The sequence below is a fragment of the Acanthopagrus latus genome, chromosome 16 (assembly GCF_904848185.1).
Source record: "Acanthopagrus latus isolate v.2019 chromosome 16, fAcaLat1.1, whole genome shotgun sequence".
Classification (NCBI taxonomy): domain Eukaryota; kingdom Metazoa; phylum Chordata; class Actinopteri; order Spariformes; family Sparidae; genus Acanthopagrus; species Acanthopagrus latus.
The window spans coordinates 18486330-18504611 of NC_051054.1; the positions used below are offsets into that span (position 1 = coordinate 18486330).

Genomic DNA, 18282 nt, shown 5'->3' on the forward strand with positions numbered 1-18282 from the left:
GTGAATTTCTTGAGAAAAATAGTCAAAAAATTCCTCATTATCAGTCACTCAACAGTGTTCAAAAACCTGAGCTAAAGCTTGTTTCAAAAGTGAAAGCAACATCAAGTACCAAAAATAAACAATGCTTTCAAAAATATCAAAGTTCACATTGGGCTCACTGAGGCAATACAGATCAGGGCCCAAAATTAATTCTAAATTCAAACCTACAAAAATTGTTGTGTCTTTTCTCTTTTTTTTCTTGAAACATGCTGCAAAGACAACATTGACGTATTCACTAAAGTCTGTTGAAATCTGACATAATTAAATCCCTACAGTCAAAATTGTGTGAAAACATTTACCAGCAAGAACAGAAGAGGGCTCAGAGTTAATGTTATTTTAAACCTTGGGGAGGGTGGACTTATCCTCCATCTTTCGTTCATCATCCTTGCTTCTCAGCCTGTCTGCAATGAGCAACAAGATACCAACCTCCCCTGTTAGTTGTAATAAACTATAATTAGTCTCTCTTTTTCCTTGTTGTCCACTGACTGGAGGTGAATAAAACTTTCTTCATGAAAGTACAGAGGAGGCAGGGGAAGAGACGGAGGGAAATAACCAGAGTCTCTCTGGTGAGAGCTGAGTTCTGTCAGATACTCAACTAGAAGAAAAAATGACCCAGATGCATGCAGAAATGTACATCCAGGACATGTCAACTCACAACAATGTTTTCAAGTGGAACTTCCGTTTACAAGTTAATATGTCAAAATTGGTGGCAAACAGTTTCTTTTTTAAATAAAACATTAGCAAAATTAGGTAAAACAGTACAGTTTTGGGCCAGATAACAACACATTGAGCTGGCACTCAGTACAATGCTGTGTAACGCTGAGGAAAGCTGCAGATTCTGGTGATTATTCTCTGAAGGTTTATCACTAGCAGTGACAACCTTTTGGATGTCATGTCTTTTGATACATTGTTTTTATAAAAATATTGTTTATTGCTGCCTAAGTGAGGATTCCTGCACAATAATAGTAATTGTGCTATTTTGTGGACAAGTGGACATGTTTCAATTTCTTGAAGACGTTTCCCCTTTCACCCAACAACCATTCATACCTAACAACCACCATGAAGGCCAGTTGGGTCAACAAGTGGCTCGAACAACTATGAAAAGCAGGTCACACGTGACTCTGCAAGGACACTCTCACACAGTTTGAAAGCCTGCAAATCTACTCTAGTTAGTTAGAAATGTAGAAGCCTCTTAGATGAGAGATGACATAGCTTCAAGAAACTGAAACATACAGTATATATAATAACCATGACCTGGATAACTGAGAACCTTCATCAAAATCTAACTGTCAATTAGTTGACTCGAAGACCGGTGCTTCCCATGATCTCAAAAGATCCTAGTAATGGACCTACCGTAATTGACGTGAATTATAATCTATTAAACAAGCATTAATCAAACACTTGATTAAATAAAATAAAATATACAATGTGAGAGAAATTCTCAAATGTCCCTTCTTATTTTGATATATTGTGTTTACATATGAAACTTCATAATAGATACAACATTATTATTTAATGTAAAGTCAAATCAGATTGTTGGTGTGCTTCCAACACAAGTTCTGTCTTGTGACACCTATATAGTTGCAGAGTGTGAATAGATGTATTCATGTATTGTATGTGGGCTGATGTGCTGTGAAAATGTACATAAAGGAACTTAGGTAAGGAGTCATCCTGAAGTGGGTTGGTGAAGTCTCTTTGGTGTATAAGTGTTATGATCTTTTGTTGACTTATGACACACAACAATGGCTGAAGTGTATAAGAACTGTATCATGAGATGGAGGTGGAGATGATTGGAATAGTGTTTCGAAATATATCCTATGTATTCTCGTGACTGTTACAAAATGAATGTATTGTTCCTAATTATTATAAAAGCTGAGGAAAGACTACCTTTCCTCAGTCAACATCTATGCTCCGTTGGTATGTGACTCTTGCTTGCAAGCAGTACAGAACGTCTAGAAGAAATATTGTGTCCGAGCTTGGTGTTTGACCAGTTCTCATCTGCACTAGACAAGTGACTGCTTTACAGTTGCCACACCAATGATACATTTAGGAAAACAAATATGTTAAATAAATAAAAATCAAAATTTACGAGGACCAGTGGGACCGCTGGGCTTTGAAACACACACTCACCGTTCTCTCCTACAGTCATTGGGATGTTGACTTCCAGGTAAGAGCCTGCGCCTACATTCACATGGATGGCATTGGTTTCCTAGTAACAAGAATAAAGACAGAGCATGGCAGGAGATAGATAGCAAAAAGAAAATTATAACAGAGGCTGCCGTACTGCCTAAAAATTACAGAAAGTCACCTACTGGGAACAAAAAAAATGTGTCTCCCCTGACTGAAGCCATTTTACACTTTTAATCATAACGCATTCATGTTGATATTTAACATGCACTTCACATTCTTAGCTTTGAGTGAATTCCTGTGCTGAAGGAGGATGAAAATTTGAAAAAGCATAAAACATGAACCAATACCAATAGCTTGAAGCTGCAGTCTCTAACTTTTTTTTATTTTATATTTGCTAAAATGTTCATTATGATCTGACAGTAGAATAAGATACAGGTCAGCTGCGTAAAAATCCACTGTCTGTGGGTCCACCCAGTTGACATAATTCGATTTGCAAGAATCCAACGCTCCCAGATCAACACAACCAATCAGAGCCAAGGGGTGTGTCTGAGAAGTGTCAATCATTCTCGTGTATATGCTGCTGGCAGCCACCCTCCCTCACATAGCACCTTCTGAGCAGTGTCCCTTCCCCGTGCACGTGCAGTGCCTGCTTCTACCTGGTCAGATATGTTCAAGCTCAAGCCCAAACTGTAAACAATGGCAGAGAACAGACAACAAAAACAGAGCCAAAAAATGCCCCACCATTGCAAACATCAAAGAGAAGAAATAAGAACACTGACGAAGAAAAGCAGTGTAAAAAGAAAGAATTGGACTGTGGCGTCATTTCAGAGGTGGAGGGTGCTGTGGGATATGTAAGGACTCAAGAGCTAGGCAGAGTTGGCTGCTTTTCTGCTGAACAAATAAGGACCCCTGCTTGATATGTGTTTCATTCCAGGGTTCACCCCAGATGGTGGAACGGTGGCGCAGCGCCGCTTTACTGCTAGCTCAGCGCCACCATACTCATATTCAGAACCCTGCATTCTATGTCTTAAACACAAGGCTATGGTGGTAGCAGTTACAGTAATACTGGCAATAGCACATCTTGCCATACGATGTTGCAGTCGAGCTACGTAGCTTGTTGGTAAATCTAGCTTGTCGCTTGTATGCCAACTCTGGTATTTGGCTTTGTTTTTATGGCTACTGGTTAGCACAAGTGTCTTTCTAGTGGCCAGGCAGTTGCAATATAATGGTTAGCAAGCTCTGAAGTGGTTGAAGTAGTTTAGAGAAATAACATTACTCGTGTTTCAAAAAGGCAGCATGCAATTGCACTGGGTAATGATTACCTGGTAACTCCATCTACTGCAATGTAAAGAATACTGTTTGTTACTGGGGTTACTACAGTAACTTGGCATCGGGTGCTTGTCATAGTAATTTACTGGTATCGATTAGAAATAGAACAATAATGGCAATTTGTTGTTGTTTTTTGAATGCACCATCTTGGTTATCTGGCTTACTCTGTTACCATGGTTACAAGCCTGCTTGTGCACAGCAGGCTCCTTTATGGGGAGGGGCTTTGAAGGCAAGGCTGCAGTGCATCAGAGAGGAAGGAGGAGGGACCTGGGAGCTTTGCTCATTCAAATTTGCTAAGTCCACTTTTTTCTCAAAACTCCAGACTGCAGCTTAAGAACACGGTGAGTGACAACGGGGGGGATTAGCGGGGAGTGAAAAAATTATCTGAGAGGTTGACAAGAAAAGAAGCATGAGGGAAGAAAGCGCACAAGAGTAAGAGAAAGGCTCACCCTGTTTTTGGTAAAGAGTAGGTCGATGGTGGCATCAGCAATGATGTTCATGCGGAGCTCGAAGGCCTGGATCTGCCTGGGTTTGCCTGACTGGGCGACCTCGGTCACTTTCATGGCCTGGTAGTCAGCCGGCAGGAAGAACTTCCACAGACAGTCCCTTAGATAAGTCAGAGTTTGTGTTTGAGCTATAAACTGTTTCAAGATTCCCACTGACCAAAGAAACATTCATCTTACATCTCCTACATTTGCATCTGTGGTGATCTGAGTGTCATTTTTCTGAAGTCATTACATTGTGTCATCACAATTCATAATGTTACATTAAAGCAAACAACTTGTCAATTTCCAATCTAACTGCCGAGATCAGTCACTCAAAAGCTCAGACTGGAGATTCTCTAATTGTGCAGTTGTTAACCATTACGTAATTGATGTCAACAACTGTCTTTGTTCATGTAACATACACTGAATTCGGGCAAATTCTTTCAAGCTGAAATTCTTGGGATTGTGCGTTTGTCATCACTCACCTCTGACGATCTGCCCAGGGGCCATAGTTGAAGTCAGTCCCTTTTCCACAGACAATGTCCAGACCCCAACATGGAGGCAGGTCCTGAAGCTTATCACCCTCGCTGCAAGTCTCTGCCTCTTCCCCACTCTCCTGCTCCATAGGCACCAGACCTACACAAACACACAAATACATTTCAAGCAAATCTGACAAAGAATGCTGAACACAGAAGTGTATGAAAAATATTTAGGACAATCTTGCTACAACTTGAAACTACTACACTTAGACTCCTTTTAATCATCTAGCCAGCATCCATTGACCATGCTCATATTTTTCAACAAGAAATCAAGTGTATAGGGTTGTTCAGTGGTAAAATACAGTATGTGTTTTTCCAATGCTGAGCAATTCCCAGTTGCATTTCAGTACACCACTGCAAATTCTGTTGTTTTAACATTTGTAGATATTGTGTGTCTGTGTGTGCATGCTATGCAAGCTTACCCGGTTCATCCTGGTAATAGTAGATGTCAACATCATTGGACTGCATGACCACAAAGCCTTCACCCATTAGTCTGGGAGGTCTAGAATCAAAATCCATAAAAGCACAGTATAGAGGCAAAGTAGAGATTCTATACAGAGGTTATGATGTGTCTATACATGATCTGGATCATACAAATGGGAGTCACTACAGTTTAGCAGGTACCTAAATGGAACCAAGACATAAATAAAATATGCAGTCTGGGTTGAAACGTTCTGGCATGAAGACACCCTTTCTATTTCATAAAAGCACCACTCTTCATCTTGCCAGACATTCTAATAAAGCCTTAAGACGTGTCAAGGCAGTCCTTGAAAAGATAAAGTTTAAAATCACTGATGGCTTCTATAGAGGCTGCAGCTGCCAAGGTTTTATTGAGTGACTCCTTAATCACAGAAGGTTTACGGAATTTACTCTCTATGGCATTCCATTCAGTTAAAGTGCAGATAATGGTTTATGGTTCCCTTGCCTATAATGACGTACAGTTAAAGCTGTGAGGTAAAAATAGGAGGAAAGTGATGCCCCATTCAAACATTTTACCAACATTTTTGGTATCAAGTTAGCGAATTGCCCATTTCGTATATACCTCCTTATCCTTTTTTTAACTGCGGATGCAGATACAAATACAAGCAGACCAAAGACTCCACTGGATGCGTGTCTGCTGCGTTCTGGCTCCGGAACAGTTTTGCTCCGTCATCCATCATTGGGCAACCACCCCTAGGTGCATTTTAAGTCCGGCACGGCGCAGCACTGCCAGACCACTAGGTCCCGCAATAATTACATAATCATGAGCAACCCCAGTTATAGGTATGTGTTATAAACACAAGAAGAAGAGCTTATATTTATCTCTTTCTTGAGATTTTTATGCAGGCTTTTACTTTATTTTCTTATCCATCCTTAAAAATGTTTCACAAATTGCTTTGAACAATTTAATACCAGCATGTCTCCTACGTTATTGAATCCGTTTTATGTTATTCTTATATGATATTAATTTTTTTTTTTAGTAGTTTTAGTACAGTATTTGGAAATTAGTGATTTTACAGAAACGAAATGAAAATTCAGTGAAGTTTGCCCTGATGGTGTTTCATCCCCAGGAAGTTACTTACTCGTCATTCTGCATGCCAAGGTAGCGTGGACTGGGAACCAGCATGACACGCACATTCTCCAGCGAGCCTTTAACGATGTGCATGTACTGGTCCAGGTGGCTGGATGGAGGTTTGGTTGCATATGTCAGGAAGGCATCCTCAAAGTTCACGCACAGAGTTTGGGGGAGGTAGTGGTTCCCAAATGCCAGACGGCCCTGTAGGAGAGTAAAAACACGCACACACACGCAGACACAATAAAGGAACAAAGTCCAAACCCTTCAATATGTTTTTTTTTTTTTGTTCATAATCATCTAAGCAATTTCTACAGGTGGAATTGAGCCCTGACCAAATTCCATGCAATTTTAGTTGACATTGTAAGGTACTTACAGTGCTGATGTTAACCTTGATGACAGGGATCAGTGAGCGCCAAGATGAAGTAGGGTCTGGACTCTCTGCTTTGATGTTCACACTGTAAAAAGACCAAGAGACATTCAGTCAATTCAACAGCACTACAATTAGCTTGACTGTCAGTGGGAAATGACAACAGCTCTTCTGTGTGTAGATGCTTTTAAGGCACTTGCTGACCGTGAAGTCAAAGCTTTTTCAGATTTCCTATCATCAAATCTGCTTCATCAATCATCTTCCATGGGAAATTCCTGATTTCTGCTTTTTTTACAGTTTGTTTACTGCTCGAATTTGTGGATTAGGCTATTTAGTGAATGTCATTTATCAACAAAATGCAACATGTGACTTCTATTAAACAAACTTGGAATAATGTTCAAAAGACATTTGCATTTTTCAGAGGACTTGGTCGTACCTTTCTAGGCTCTTGTGTCTGTCTTCTCTCCCTCGCTCTTCATCTTTTTTGGGTGTTGTGAGTGTGGGTTCCAGTCCAAAGGTCTCCTGCAGTCGGGCATAGAGGTCGGTCCGGTTGTAGACATGGAATTCAAAGCCGTTAACAGTCAAGTAAAGCCGGGTCTCTGCCTTGGGGTCTGACGACAAGAAACAGAAGAAAGTCAGAGCTCATGTCAGTGTGTCCCTCTATAACTGGTACATTTTAAACAGCTCTTGCATCTTGATAGTTCTTAGTCCATAGACTGGAGAGACTGCAAATATTCTACAGCAATACAATATATAAAAATACTAAGAGATGATCATTTGCAGCAAAGCTTAATTTTCCAAAAAAAATTCTGTGGTTTATCAGGATAATTACAAGCTGCTTCATTGCAAAACGAAGGTCCTTGTGAACAAATTTCTGCCCTACTCACCATGCTGTTTCTGTTTTGGGTTATACATTTTCCACCAACGAAATATGAGAAAGCCATCCTGTATCCTGTAACAGAGAAAAGATGAATTACAGAATTAGCAAGCTCTGAGATTATAGACAAACAAATGGGAGGCAAATCATATATCACAGGTCTGGTTACCTGATAGACATGTCCTGATTGATGTAGTATACATCTCTGAACATGACTTTCCCCGACAGCACAGAGAAGGAGAAGGAACCTGTGGAGGGGTCATACATACTTTATCTTACAGAGACATAACAGTGTAAGCATATTTCAGTTACATGATAACAGTTTCCAAATAAAGATTAATTAATTAAGATCTAATTTTACAAAATGAGCAAAAAAAACTGAATATAATACTTTTTGGCTCTTAACATGTCTTTCTCTTTTTCAATTACATCCTGCAGAGAGAATGACAACACCTGATGGACCTAGCTAGAGTGGCGTCATCTCACTGTTGTATTTCTGATGTTTCCTTTGGCTCAAGAAACGAACTGTAAACTTGTTTTGGTTGGTGCTTCCCTGAGAAGACACACCTTTGGGCATGTTTAAACCTAATTAGCATGTTAGAAAATGTAGGAAAAAACATTGAGCTGTTTGTTATGAAGGTTTTGCTCTTAGTCTTGTGTTTACGTCAACATTTTTGTTTGTCCATCATATCTGGCCCGTCGGTATATAAGACACATACCGTTGACACAACAAGCCCCAGAATGCACTGCAACAGCGAGTGTGCCCAGTCCGGTAAGCCCACTTTCCCCCTTCCCCCCACTTTATTGTCCATCTGAGGTCAGAAGTCAACTGAACATGGCACTGTGCCCTCACAGAGGTCCGGCGACTAAATCAAGCAAAAGTGCTCAACAGATTTTTTGAGTTGCATGAGGAAATCTGCCAGTTTCTGGAAAGGAAAGGAAAAGACACCACAGAGCTCCAGGACGAAAAGCGGCAATGTGATCTGGAGTTTTTGTGCGACATGATGAACAGCTTCAGGGACGAGGACGTGTGATCACAGACAATTATGATGCAGTGAGAGCTTTCCAAGCAAAGCTGCCCCTGTGGGAGACTCAGATGCAGCAAGGAAACTTTAGTCACTTTCTGTGTTGCCAAACACTGATAAGATATGTTTCCACCGCTCTCCCGACAGCACAATTTGCTGATAAACTGGGTGCACTTGGTATAGAGTTCACACAACGATTTTCCTCCTTTGCAGCTCAAAAATTTAAATTTGAACTGTTAAGCAATCCATTCACAGATGTAGAAAGAGCACCTGTAAACCTCCAAATGGAGCTGATAGACCTCCAGTGTAATAATACACTCAAGGGAAAGTATGACTCTGTAGGCGCTGCACAGTTTCAAAGCATCATCCCTGCAATGATGCCTCAACTCGGTCTACATGCTGCTCAAATGCTCTGCATTGATGAACTGGCAGTTACGAAAAGGTGTCAAGCATCTGGCTCTAAGACATCAATGTTTTCCTTCTGCACTTGCATCCAATAGCCTGTTTATCCTTTTAAAACAAATGTTTGCCCTTGACCTAGTCCTGGTTTTTAATTTTGGCCCTCTCTGTGTTTGAGTTTGACACCCCTGCCTTACATGACTTTTTGTAAATGCCGAGACGCAGTACCAACCTCTTTGGAAGTTTGAACCAATTCAAATATAACATTTAAAAATAGATTAGCAGGCACACAGGTGACTGCTCACTTTGTAGTGACACATGTTGGCAAAGAGACGTTACCTAAGCCATGCTTTCCTCATTAAATCCTAATGCTGCCTTGGTAATCTTTCTTGCACTTCCTATTTGCCCACAGCTGCAGGTTTCTGTCAACATACTCTGCTATGAATGTCAATTCACTGATCAAATGTTCAATACAAACACATCACAAATTCATCATCATTAGGACATGATCTGGCCTCTCTTTAAGTTTGAGTGTACAGTAGTATTCAGGCCAAATTCTGCTCTTTAGTAAACAAACAGATGTGCTTTTGGAAGAAGCTGGAAGAACTTGCTTAAAAAAAAACCCACAAGCGTCACACTTGGATTCAGGCCTCAGGGTGCATTATAAATTAGCTCCTGTGTCATTCATGTAGATAAATTAAATCTGGTGTTGGTTGCAGTAGATGGAGATAATCACTAAGAGAACCGGCTCATCATGAAATATTCAGAGTTAACGCCTTGAACTGGAAGCTTTGGCAGCGTTCCGCCTCATTATTCTTCAGTGTGTAACAGAGCTCCTGATGCACACACCAATGTGAATGTAGCCATCCTTGTACAGTCTGTTGATGATGAGGGTGAGGATGAGGCCGATGTTGCGGGAGTTGTAATAAGTTAAATAGATGATCCATCCACAGGACAGAATGGTGGCTGAAAGACAACAACACAACAGGGTCAAGTTTGTTAATACAGTACAAGCAGAACATATTTTTTTTTTATTGTGTTATGGTGACTAGAATACTTTATTTTACAAATATAAAACATATATATTCATACTGGCCGTCAAACTTAATGAGATAATTACATGTTTATGTAAATTCCTCTTCACACCATTAACTTTTTTAATGTGCAATAAGCGCAAACACGTTAGGACCTCTCGGCCTGCCCCATAGTTTGAGATATCAGGAAGCGGATGGCAAGCAGAAACAAATCTCCTTGAGCAGAAACTGATAAAGAAAAAGTTCTTTTGAATGGCATGGTCAGCTTCAAAGCCTGCCAGATGGTTATTGGAAGTTATTTGCATTTACTGTCACTGTGAACAGTGGGTTACCACCAGAATACGTCAAGTCTCAAAAACCACTTGCTGGTCGAGCACACCGCTGATGCAGAGAGCTCTTATCTCCCCTCCCCCACCCAAAAGCAGATCACAGTGGACAGTTTTGAACAGAGACAACTGGACAAGTCTACATGCGACAAACCTTTAACTGGGATAGCTAAATTGGTGGCTACAGCTTACAGGCCAATTAACATAGTTCAGTTCATCTTAAAAGGTGCAAAATTGGACTCTCCATTGTGTCAGTATTACTAAGGAATTAACTTTCAATATTTCTACAGCTATTGTTGTTGCTTGCTAGGCTTGAGTTTGCCATGTTATGCTTTCATTACATTTTTTGAGCATGATGTACCTTTGACATTATTCTGGAGAATATTCTTGACCATATTTGTAATTGTTTTGGATTTTTGCAATAATAATAAATATATATTTGCTTAAAGCAAGCATAATTGTCCACTCCCATGTTGATAAGAGCATTAAAAGCTTAAAAAAAATATCTTTTTAAGATACTTTTAGAAGAAATGAAACCTGTCTGATTTATTTGCGATTAATCGCAAGTTAACTATGGACAACGGTGCGATTGATCACAATTAAATATTTGAATCTATTGACAGCCCTAATACAAGTACGAGAACCTTGAAATTTAACTCAAGTACAGTTCAGTACATAATTGTACTCACATACATAATTGTAGTAATATTCCATCACTGTACACAACATATAAAGTGCCAAGAAAAAGTAATCATCCCCTCTGATGTTTTCCCCTTTTATTGCTTTTATAAAATTAAATTAGGTTCAATATACAAAAAATATACAAAACAAAAATAAATACAAACAAAAAAACGATAACGTCAAGTAATTAAACAAAATACATACAAAGGCATGTCAATTAATTAAAAATATATCATGTAAAATAAGTGAAGTAAAGCAAAGTATTCATCCCCTTTAAACTGATTAGTAATTCAATAAAGGACCACCAACTTGGTGCTAGCAGAGGTGATTGTAGTATAGAGACACCTGTGTCTGAAGGTCCAATAGCTGGTTAATCAGTATTCCTGACTACAATTACACCATGAAGACAAAAGAACACTCCAAGTAACTACTTCAAGAAGTTATTGAAAAGTATGTCAATATGTAAGCAAGTCTGGGGATGGATACAAAAACATGTCACTGAACATCCCCCAGAGTTTAGTTATATCCATCATTAAAAAATGGAAGGAATATGGCACATGTGTAAATCTGCCCAGAATAAGTCCCCCTCACAAACTGAAAGACCGTGAAAGAAGGAAACTAGTGAGAGAATCCACCAAGACACCCATAACTACTCTGAGTGAGTTAAAAGCTTCAGCAGCTGAGATGGGAGGGACCTAAAAACAACTACTATTGCCAAGGTTCTTCACCAGTCAAAGCTTTATGGGAGAGTGGCAAAGAGAACAGATACACTATATTGCCAAAAATATGTACTCACCCATCCAAATAATTGAAATCAGGTGTTCCAATCACTTCCATGGCCATAGGTGTATAAAAGCAAGAACCTAGGCATGCAGACTGTTTCTACAAACATTTGTGAAAGAATGGGTCGCTCTCAGGAGCTCAGTGAATTCCAGCATGGTACTGTGATAGGATGCCGCCTGTGCAACAAGTCCAGTCCTGAAATTTCCTCGCTTCTAAATATTCCACAGTCAACTGTCAGTGGTGTTATAACAAAGTGGAAGCGATTAGGAATAACGGCAACTCCGCCACTGAGGTCGGCAACTTTCTGCTGAGTCAATCGCAACAGACCTCCAAACTTCATGGCCTTCAGATTAGTTCAAGAACAGTGCATAGAGAACTTCATGGAATGGGTTTCCATGACCAAGCAGCTGCATCCAAGCTATATATCAGCAAGTGCAATGCAAAGCGTTGGATGCAGTGGTAAAAAGCACGTCGCCACTCAACTCTAGAGCAGTGGATACACGTTCTCTGGAGTGATGAATTGTGCTTCTCCATTTGTCAATCTGATGGATAAGTCTGGGTTTGGAGGTTGCCAAGAAAACAGTACTTGTCTGACTGCATTGTGCCAAGTGTAAAGTTTGGTGGAGGGGGGATTATGGAGTGGGGTTGTTTTTCAGGAGCTGGGCTTGACCCCTTAGTTCCAGTGAAAGGAAGTCTAAATGCTTCAGCATACCAAGACATGTTGGACAATTCCATGCTCCCAACTTTGTGGGAACAGTTTGGGGATGGCCCCTTCCTGTTCCAACATGACTGTGCACCAGTGCACAAAGCTTGGTCCATAAAGACATGGATGACAGAGTTTGGTGTGTATGAACTTGATTGGCCTACACAGTCCTGACCTGAATCTGATAGAACACCTCTGGGATGAATTAGAGTGGAGACTGAGAGCCAAATGTGACCTTACAAATGCACTTCTGGAAGAATGGTCAAAAATTCAGAAGGGTGGACCGACATCATATCAAACCCTATAAATTAAGAATGAGATGTTACTTAAGTTCATGCGAGTCAACGCAGCTGAGTGAATACTTTTGGCAGTATAGTGTAGGTTCAACCAAAGGCATGTGGAAGACTCTAAGGTCAACTGGAGGAAGGTTCTTTGGTCCGAGGAGACCAAAATGGAGCTTTTTGGCCATCAGACTAGAGGATATGCTTGGTGGCCATCAAACACTGCACATCACTGAAAACACACCATTCTCAGCAACAGGCCATGAAGAACTGTAGCGGGTAAAATGAATCCAGCTAAATATAGGGAGATCCTTGAGGACCAACCTGATTTAGTCTGCAGGCAAACTACAATTTATTTTCCAGCAAGACAATGACCTAAAACATACAGCTAAAGCAACAAAGAAATGGTTTCATGACAACAAGGTGGATGTTCTGGAGTGGATGAGTCAAAACCCAGACCTCAATCCAATAGAGAATGTGTGGCTAGACTTAAACAGGGTTGTTCACGCCTGATCACTGTGCAATCCAACTGAGCAGTTTTGCAAAGAAGAATGGAGTAAAACTGCAGTGTCCAGATGTGCAAAACTAGCCCCATTCACACTGTCCTTTGAATGCGGGGATCCTGCGCCAATTCTCTGCATCCTCCTGGATCTAAAAAATCGCACATTATAACTGCATCCATATGGTTATAAACAGTCAGTGGGCACATGTTCAGATCAACAGGTAGACACCGGAGGAAACACGGTGAAAAAACACATAGATGTCATCATTATGACGTGTACCGTTCATGCCTCTTTAGGATCCACAGTGCCGGCTTGATGTGTGAATTACACTTGGGTGCATCTTTACACCAGAGCTGCTTGGCTCTGTGTGAACAAACAATGACGGAGAACTGGCAAACTGCCGCTGCAGTGATTAATGCAGCGTCTCTGTGTGAAAAGGGCTACTGATTGAGACCTATCCACACAGAATCAGTGCTGTGATTATGTCAATGGCGCATCTACTAAATAATGACTTAAAGGGGGTGAATACTGAAGCAATCAGATATTTTAATCAATAAATTTTAAATTAACTGACATTACTGCCATAAAAGCACTACTCGGATTTAGGCCACAGCCCCATACATGCAAAATCAACATTTGCAAGGCAAGCAAATTTTCCCATTTCGTTTTGTATGGAGTTCAACTTTGGGGATCTCACACCAACAAAGCCACACCTAGAACCATGGACATGTGTACTTGACCCCACAAACGCAGAAACCAGTAAACTGTGTTCCATGTGCCTCACATCCTGCAGTGCCCACATTTAGCACAGGCAGGTGATTTGCATTTGCCTGTAGCCGCAGCCATTTCCTGCCAGTTCAGGGGATTGAACCAGTGACCCTCCAGTCATAAGCTTGCTTCTCTACAGGCCTATATGCCTCCACTTATTAGCTGTACATGTATACACTCGCTTGTTTCAGTGACATTCATTAACCTAACAATAAGGTCAGCCTATACCTTCACACCACTAATGCTGATTTAGCCCCTTTAATAATGCATGTAAATTACCTTGTTGTTTGGTCCTTTGAATATAATATGCTAGATCCTACTTTTTTACCAGACACAATACAGTTTAATCAGCACAGAGAAATGGCTGCAGGATTACAGCAGTACTTAAAACACTAATGGGTATAGAAACAATCACGAATTCTACTAAAATATGTGTTCATCATCTTTTTTCTTTAAGAAATACAGCATAAACCAACAACATATTCTTCTATGTCTGGTCTGACAGCTGGGTTTTACAGCTGCAGTAAAAGCTTTAGTTTGATGTCTTTTTCTTTACCCGAAAAAATGTTTTATAGATTGAAGATGTCGTATCATATAAAGAAAGCGTCATTCTATGAGTCATTCAATATCATGGCCCACCGCTCTGTGCACATGAACTGATCAACAACTGGAGACTATCACTTATTTTTACTTTAATTAAATCACAATTAAATATTAATGCAGTCAGCTTCATTAACAGCACACATTAATCTAAATATTTCATGTGGGATCTTAGACACATTACAGATCATACTTTCCACTATGCAGCTCCCATCACCGACTACTACGGTATATACAATATTGAAATCCTTAGCATGTCTGTGGTAATTTACGTGAAGTCTGTGTACATTCCGTCATTACCCCTAGATAGAAGAGAATGAAAATGATATTGTCTGTCATGCCAACAGTAAAATATTTGTCTTGTCCCTGGAAGGATATCCGCTTAGAAAATCTCTGTTTAATAAATGAGGTTTAGACCTAATATATATGTATACAAAAGACCAAATAATCTTTTCTGTATCTTATTGAAACCCTTTAGTATTTATTTGTTGGGAGTCTGTACTCTGAATACAGCACATGCAAGTGCTCATCAATGATTTGACTTCTAGCCAGTTTACATCAGTTGTTCTGCATATAATTCCCCCAGAGAGGATACAGACTTACCAACGAGGAGCCAGATGAAGTTCGAGTTGTGCTTGTTAAGAAAGTCATCTAGATCCACGAAGCTGGGGAAAGTGCTTTCATTGTTTTTGGCCACATGCCCCTCCATGGCTAAAAGCTCTCAGTTTGATGTCTAAAACTGAAAAAGATTTTAAAAAAAGAAAAAGATTAGTTACATAGCACAGGTCCAAAACCAACCATGACAGAAAACATAAAAAATAAAGCATATGCATAACAGGACAGAAAGACAAAGAAAATGTATTTAAAACATGTGTAATGAATCTGTATTGCACAAATAGCCACATAGGTTTTCCAGGAGGAGAAAGTTAACTAAAACTCAATTCTTAAATTAAAAAATGGTGACAGACAGAATTGTGCAACAAACAAAAAAACTTGTTTTGCTTTTCTTATAAAGCAAAACATGCAGTAAAACTGCTACTCCAACTTTACCATCATTTATAAAAGTGTTGACGTATATAAAAACTAAATAGACAGTAGACATCTCCTAACAACAGGTTTAAGTCCTACACTGTTTTTATTTAAGAAAAACAAGGAGCTCATGTCTACATGGTTATATGCACAGTCTGTTTAACATGCAACTGTTGTTTAAACCTTCAAACACTTCAGACACTTTATATCGTGCTCAACATTCATAAGAACTGAGCATGGGGAACTTAAAGAAAAAAAGCTTGTTATGTGTTACCCCTCATGTGATCATAATTGGCTACTGGTCTTAAATACTTGGCATACTATGAGGGCATGTGCTTGGTGATGAGGACTTTGCTCCTACACGAAGGATTATTTTATTTGTTTGTGTGAAGCAGGGGGCTCTTAGAAGGGTGTTTGTGAGGGTATTTGTGTTTGCCGTGCTTTCAGCCCATTCATTAGAATCAAAAACTTGAATACTATCATACACATAATTGCGTATTATATACTATTTCTCACACACCTAAATCTTCATCTAATACCTTAAATGATGCTGTCTGTAAAAGCACTGAGATGTGCCAAAATTCTGGATGTGGCTTTCGGTTTTGTTTACAATGCCCAAATAGGCAGGAGGAGGCACATTCCCTGCATGAGTTATGAGGTATTGACTCATCACAGATACCTGTGCTCTGAGTGCTTTCAGTTTATACATGGGGGACTACTTATCCATTGTGTGTTTGTTACCACATCTGTCTCCAAACGTTTCCTTGTTATCAGGCCAAATGCTACAACTATCACCAGGCCTTAATAAGCACAGTTTGGGAAAGTAACTCTTAATTTCATCATTGCATAATAAGGTAAAATGAAATACAAAAATGAACGGTCACTGCTATGCTTATACTTATGCTGCTTAACAGTGACAGAAATAAAGAATTTTCTTATAGAGTCTGGCAATGACAGCACAAGCATTATTGATCAACATTTTACAGGTATAAAAACTGTCAAGACATGTGATTCTGTTTTCGTCATCATCATTCTATGTATATCCACATTCAAAACCACTGTACTGTAAAATCTGATCATTAACTTCAACCTGACCTTTCCTTTCAGCTAAGGACACACATCTTTGAATGTGACTTGATACCTTTTCGGAGCCGGTTATACGACACACATATGATTCACAAAGCAGCAGTTCAACCAAATTAAACCGAACACTTTATCCAAAAGAGTTGGTGCCGTTTGCGTTGTTGTATATTGCTTCACATTAAAATCAACTGAACTTTACACGGGGACATACATGTCTTTCACTTAGTTCACACATTGAACTGGTAAAGCTACTATCCACATACTTTCCTATATTGATATAATCATCTATAGAGCCATCTTGTCTGTTTAGCTAATGTCCAAAATGGCCAAACATCTAATTACCGATTGCTGAAATTACAATTCACTTGACTTCAGACTGAAACGGGAATCCACAGCCATACCTGACACCAAACATACACATATCTAGCTAATCCCAGGTCTTCTGTAATTTCCCGAGCCTTATAGTGAGCAGCAGAATCTAACACGAACCTGAGGTGTTTCATTTTACTGGTGTTTCTAACGTTACTGCAAAAGGTTGCTGACCCGACAAACACAGTCCGTCGTTTTGTTGGCTACTGACGATTTAGCTTGTGGATAATGCTATTACTACGATAACAGCTAAATATCGTAACGTTAGCACTGAGGTTGGCTAACAAGCTAATGGCAGCAGGCCGCACCCTGTAACTTCTCCTTTCTCAAACTGTAAAAGCATGTCAGTCGTTGGGCGTAAAATACCTTATTGTCGTCGATAAAGCATGTGGTTTCATCTTTGCTCCAGTTATCCAGGAGTTGCCGTCCCTGTTTCGTGTCAGACATAGGCATAGCTGACATCCTCTGTTGAATATTTACCTAGCAGACGGCCGGTTTCCATCTCTTCCTGTTCTGTCGAGAGCGCTCACAAAATTGACCAATAGGAAAATGGCAAGTCGGATACTGACCAATCAGAGGGAAGGGTGAGCGGGGCACGCATATAACTGACAGTTTTTTCTACCTATCAGCATGAATGTTTTTATAGTAGTGGGAATGTTTTGATGCTGCATTGGTACAATTTGGTCGACCCACCGCAGGATCAACAGGATTCAGGCATTACAAAAAATACTGTCTGCTTTTTGTCCACTCGTTTTCTAATTATATGTTAATTAAGGTTTCCCAGAGTTAAAGGACAATAAAACCAGCATTATAAAAATTGGATGCAAAAAATGTAATTATACAAATTGAAAAATTAGTTTTTGGTTTTTTTTTGTTTTTTTTTTTAATAATACTGATATTTCATAGTGTTTAACTTAAAGGATCAAGCTAAACGATTCCACCTCATTTAATTAACATTTCTGCATAAGTCAATATTCAATACTCATGGCTGATTATATTTTTTAACATGAAATATTTCCCTCATTCATGAACATGATAGAGAGAGGTTGCACATGTGTATCTCAATCTATCACAGTAAAACATGGCCTCTCGCCAGAAGGGTAGTAAAGGCTGCATGTAGATTTACTTTCAGAAGTAGTGAAATGCAGTGCTGGTGAGAGCACTCAATGCTAACATGTTTCAAAGAATCATTAGCATGTTAGTGGTGTTTGGTTGGCTATAAATTAAACATTTATATTCCACTGATATTGCGTACCCACATCTAGCCCAAGTGAACTCCTGCCATAATGTTTTAACAGCAAGTGTAATATGTAGGTAGGTTACAGCAACAAAATCAGCACTTCAGCCTTTGGAGTTGGAGATATTTCAGTCAGATCT

At 39.6% G+C, this 18282-nt stretch overlaps 1 protein-coding gene across 12 annotated transcripts in view; it reads right to left on the minus strand.

Annotated features, from left to right (window-relative positions):
* kiaa1109 (KIAA1109 ortholog) overlaps nt 1–17415 on the minus strand; it is a 77079-nt gene extending 59664 nt beyond the window's left edge. For all 12 annotated transcript variants that reach the window (XM_037125228.1, XM_037125229.1, XM_037125231.1 and 9 more), the window contains exons 1-12: nt 17272–17415; nt 15028–15163; nt 9595–9711; nt 7491–7569; nt 7332–7396; nt 6881–7055; nt 6451–6532; nt 6085–6278; nt 4945–5024; nt 4469–4619; nt 3948–4104; nt 2170–2248 (exon numbers count right to left, since the gene is read on the minus strand). In XM_037125228.1, coding sequence (XP_036981123.1) covers nt 2170–2248; nt 3948–4104; nt 4469–4619; nt 4945–5024; nt 6085–6278; nt 6451–6532; nt 6881–7055; nt 7332–7396; nt 7491–7569; nt 9595–9711; nt 15028–15133 — 1285 coding nt within the window. In that variant the 5' untranslated portion in view covers nt 15134–15163; nt 17272–17415. The remainder of the gene's footprint in view (nt 1–2169; nt 2249–3947; nt 4105–4468; nt 4620–4944; nt 5025–6084; nt 6279–6450; nt 6533–6880; nt 7056–7331; nt 7397–7490; nt 7570–9594; nt 9712–15027; nt 15164–17271) is intronic.
* Nucleotides 17416–18282: the final 867 nt, after the last annotated feature.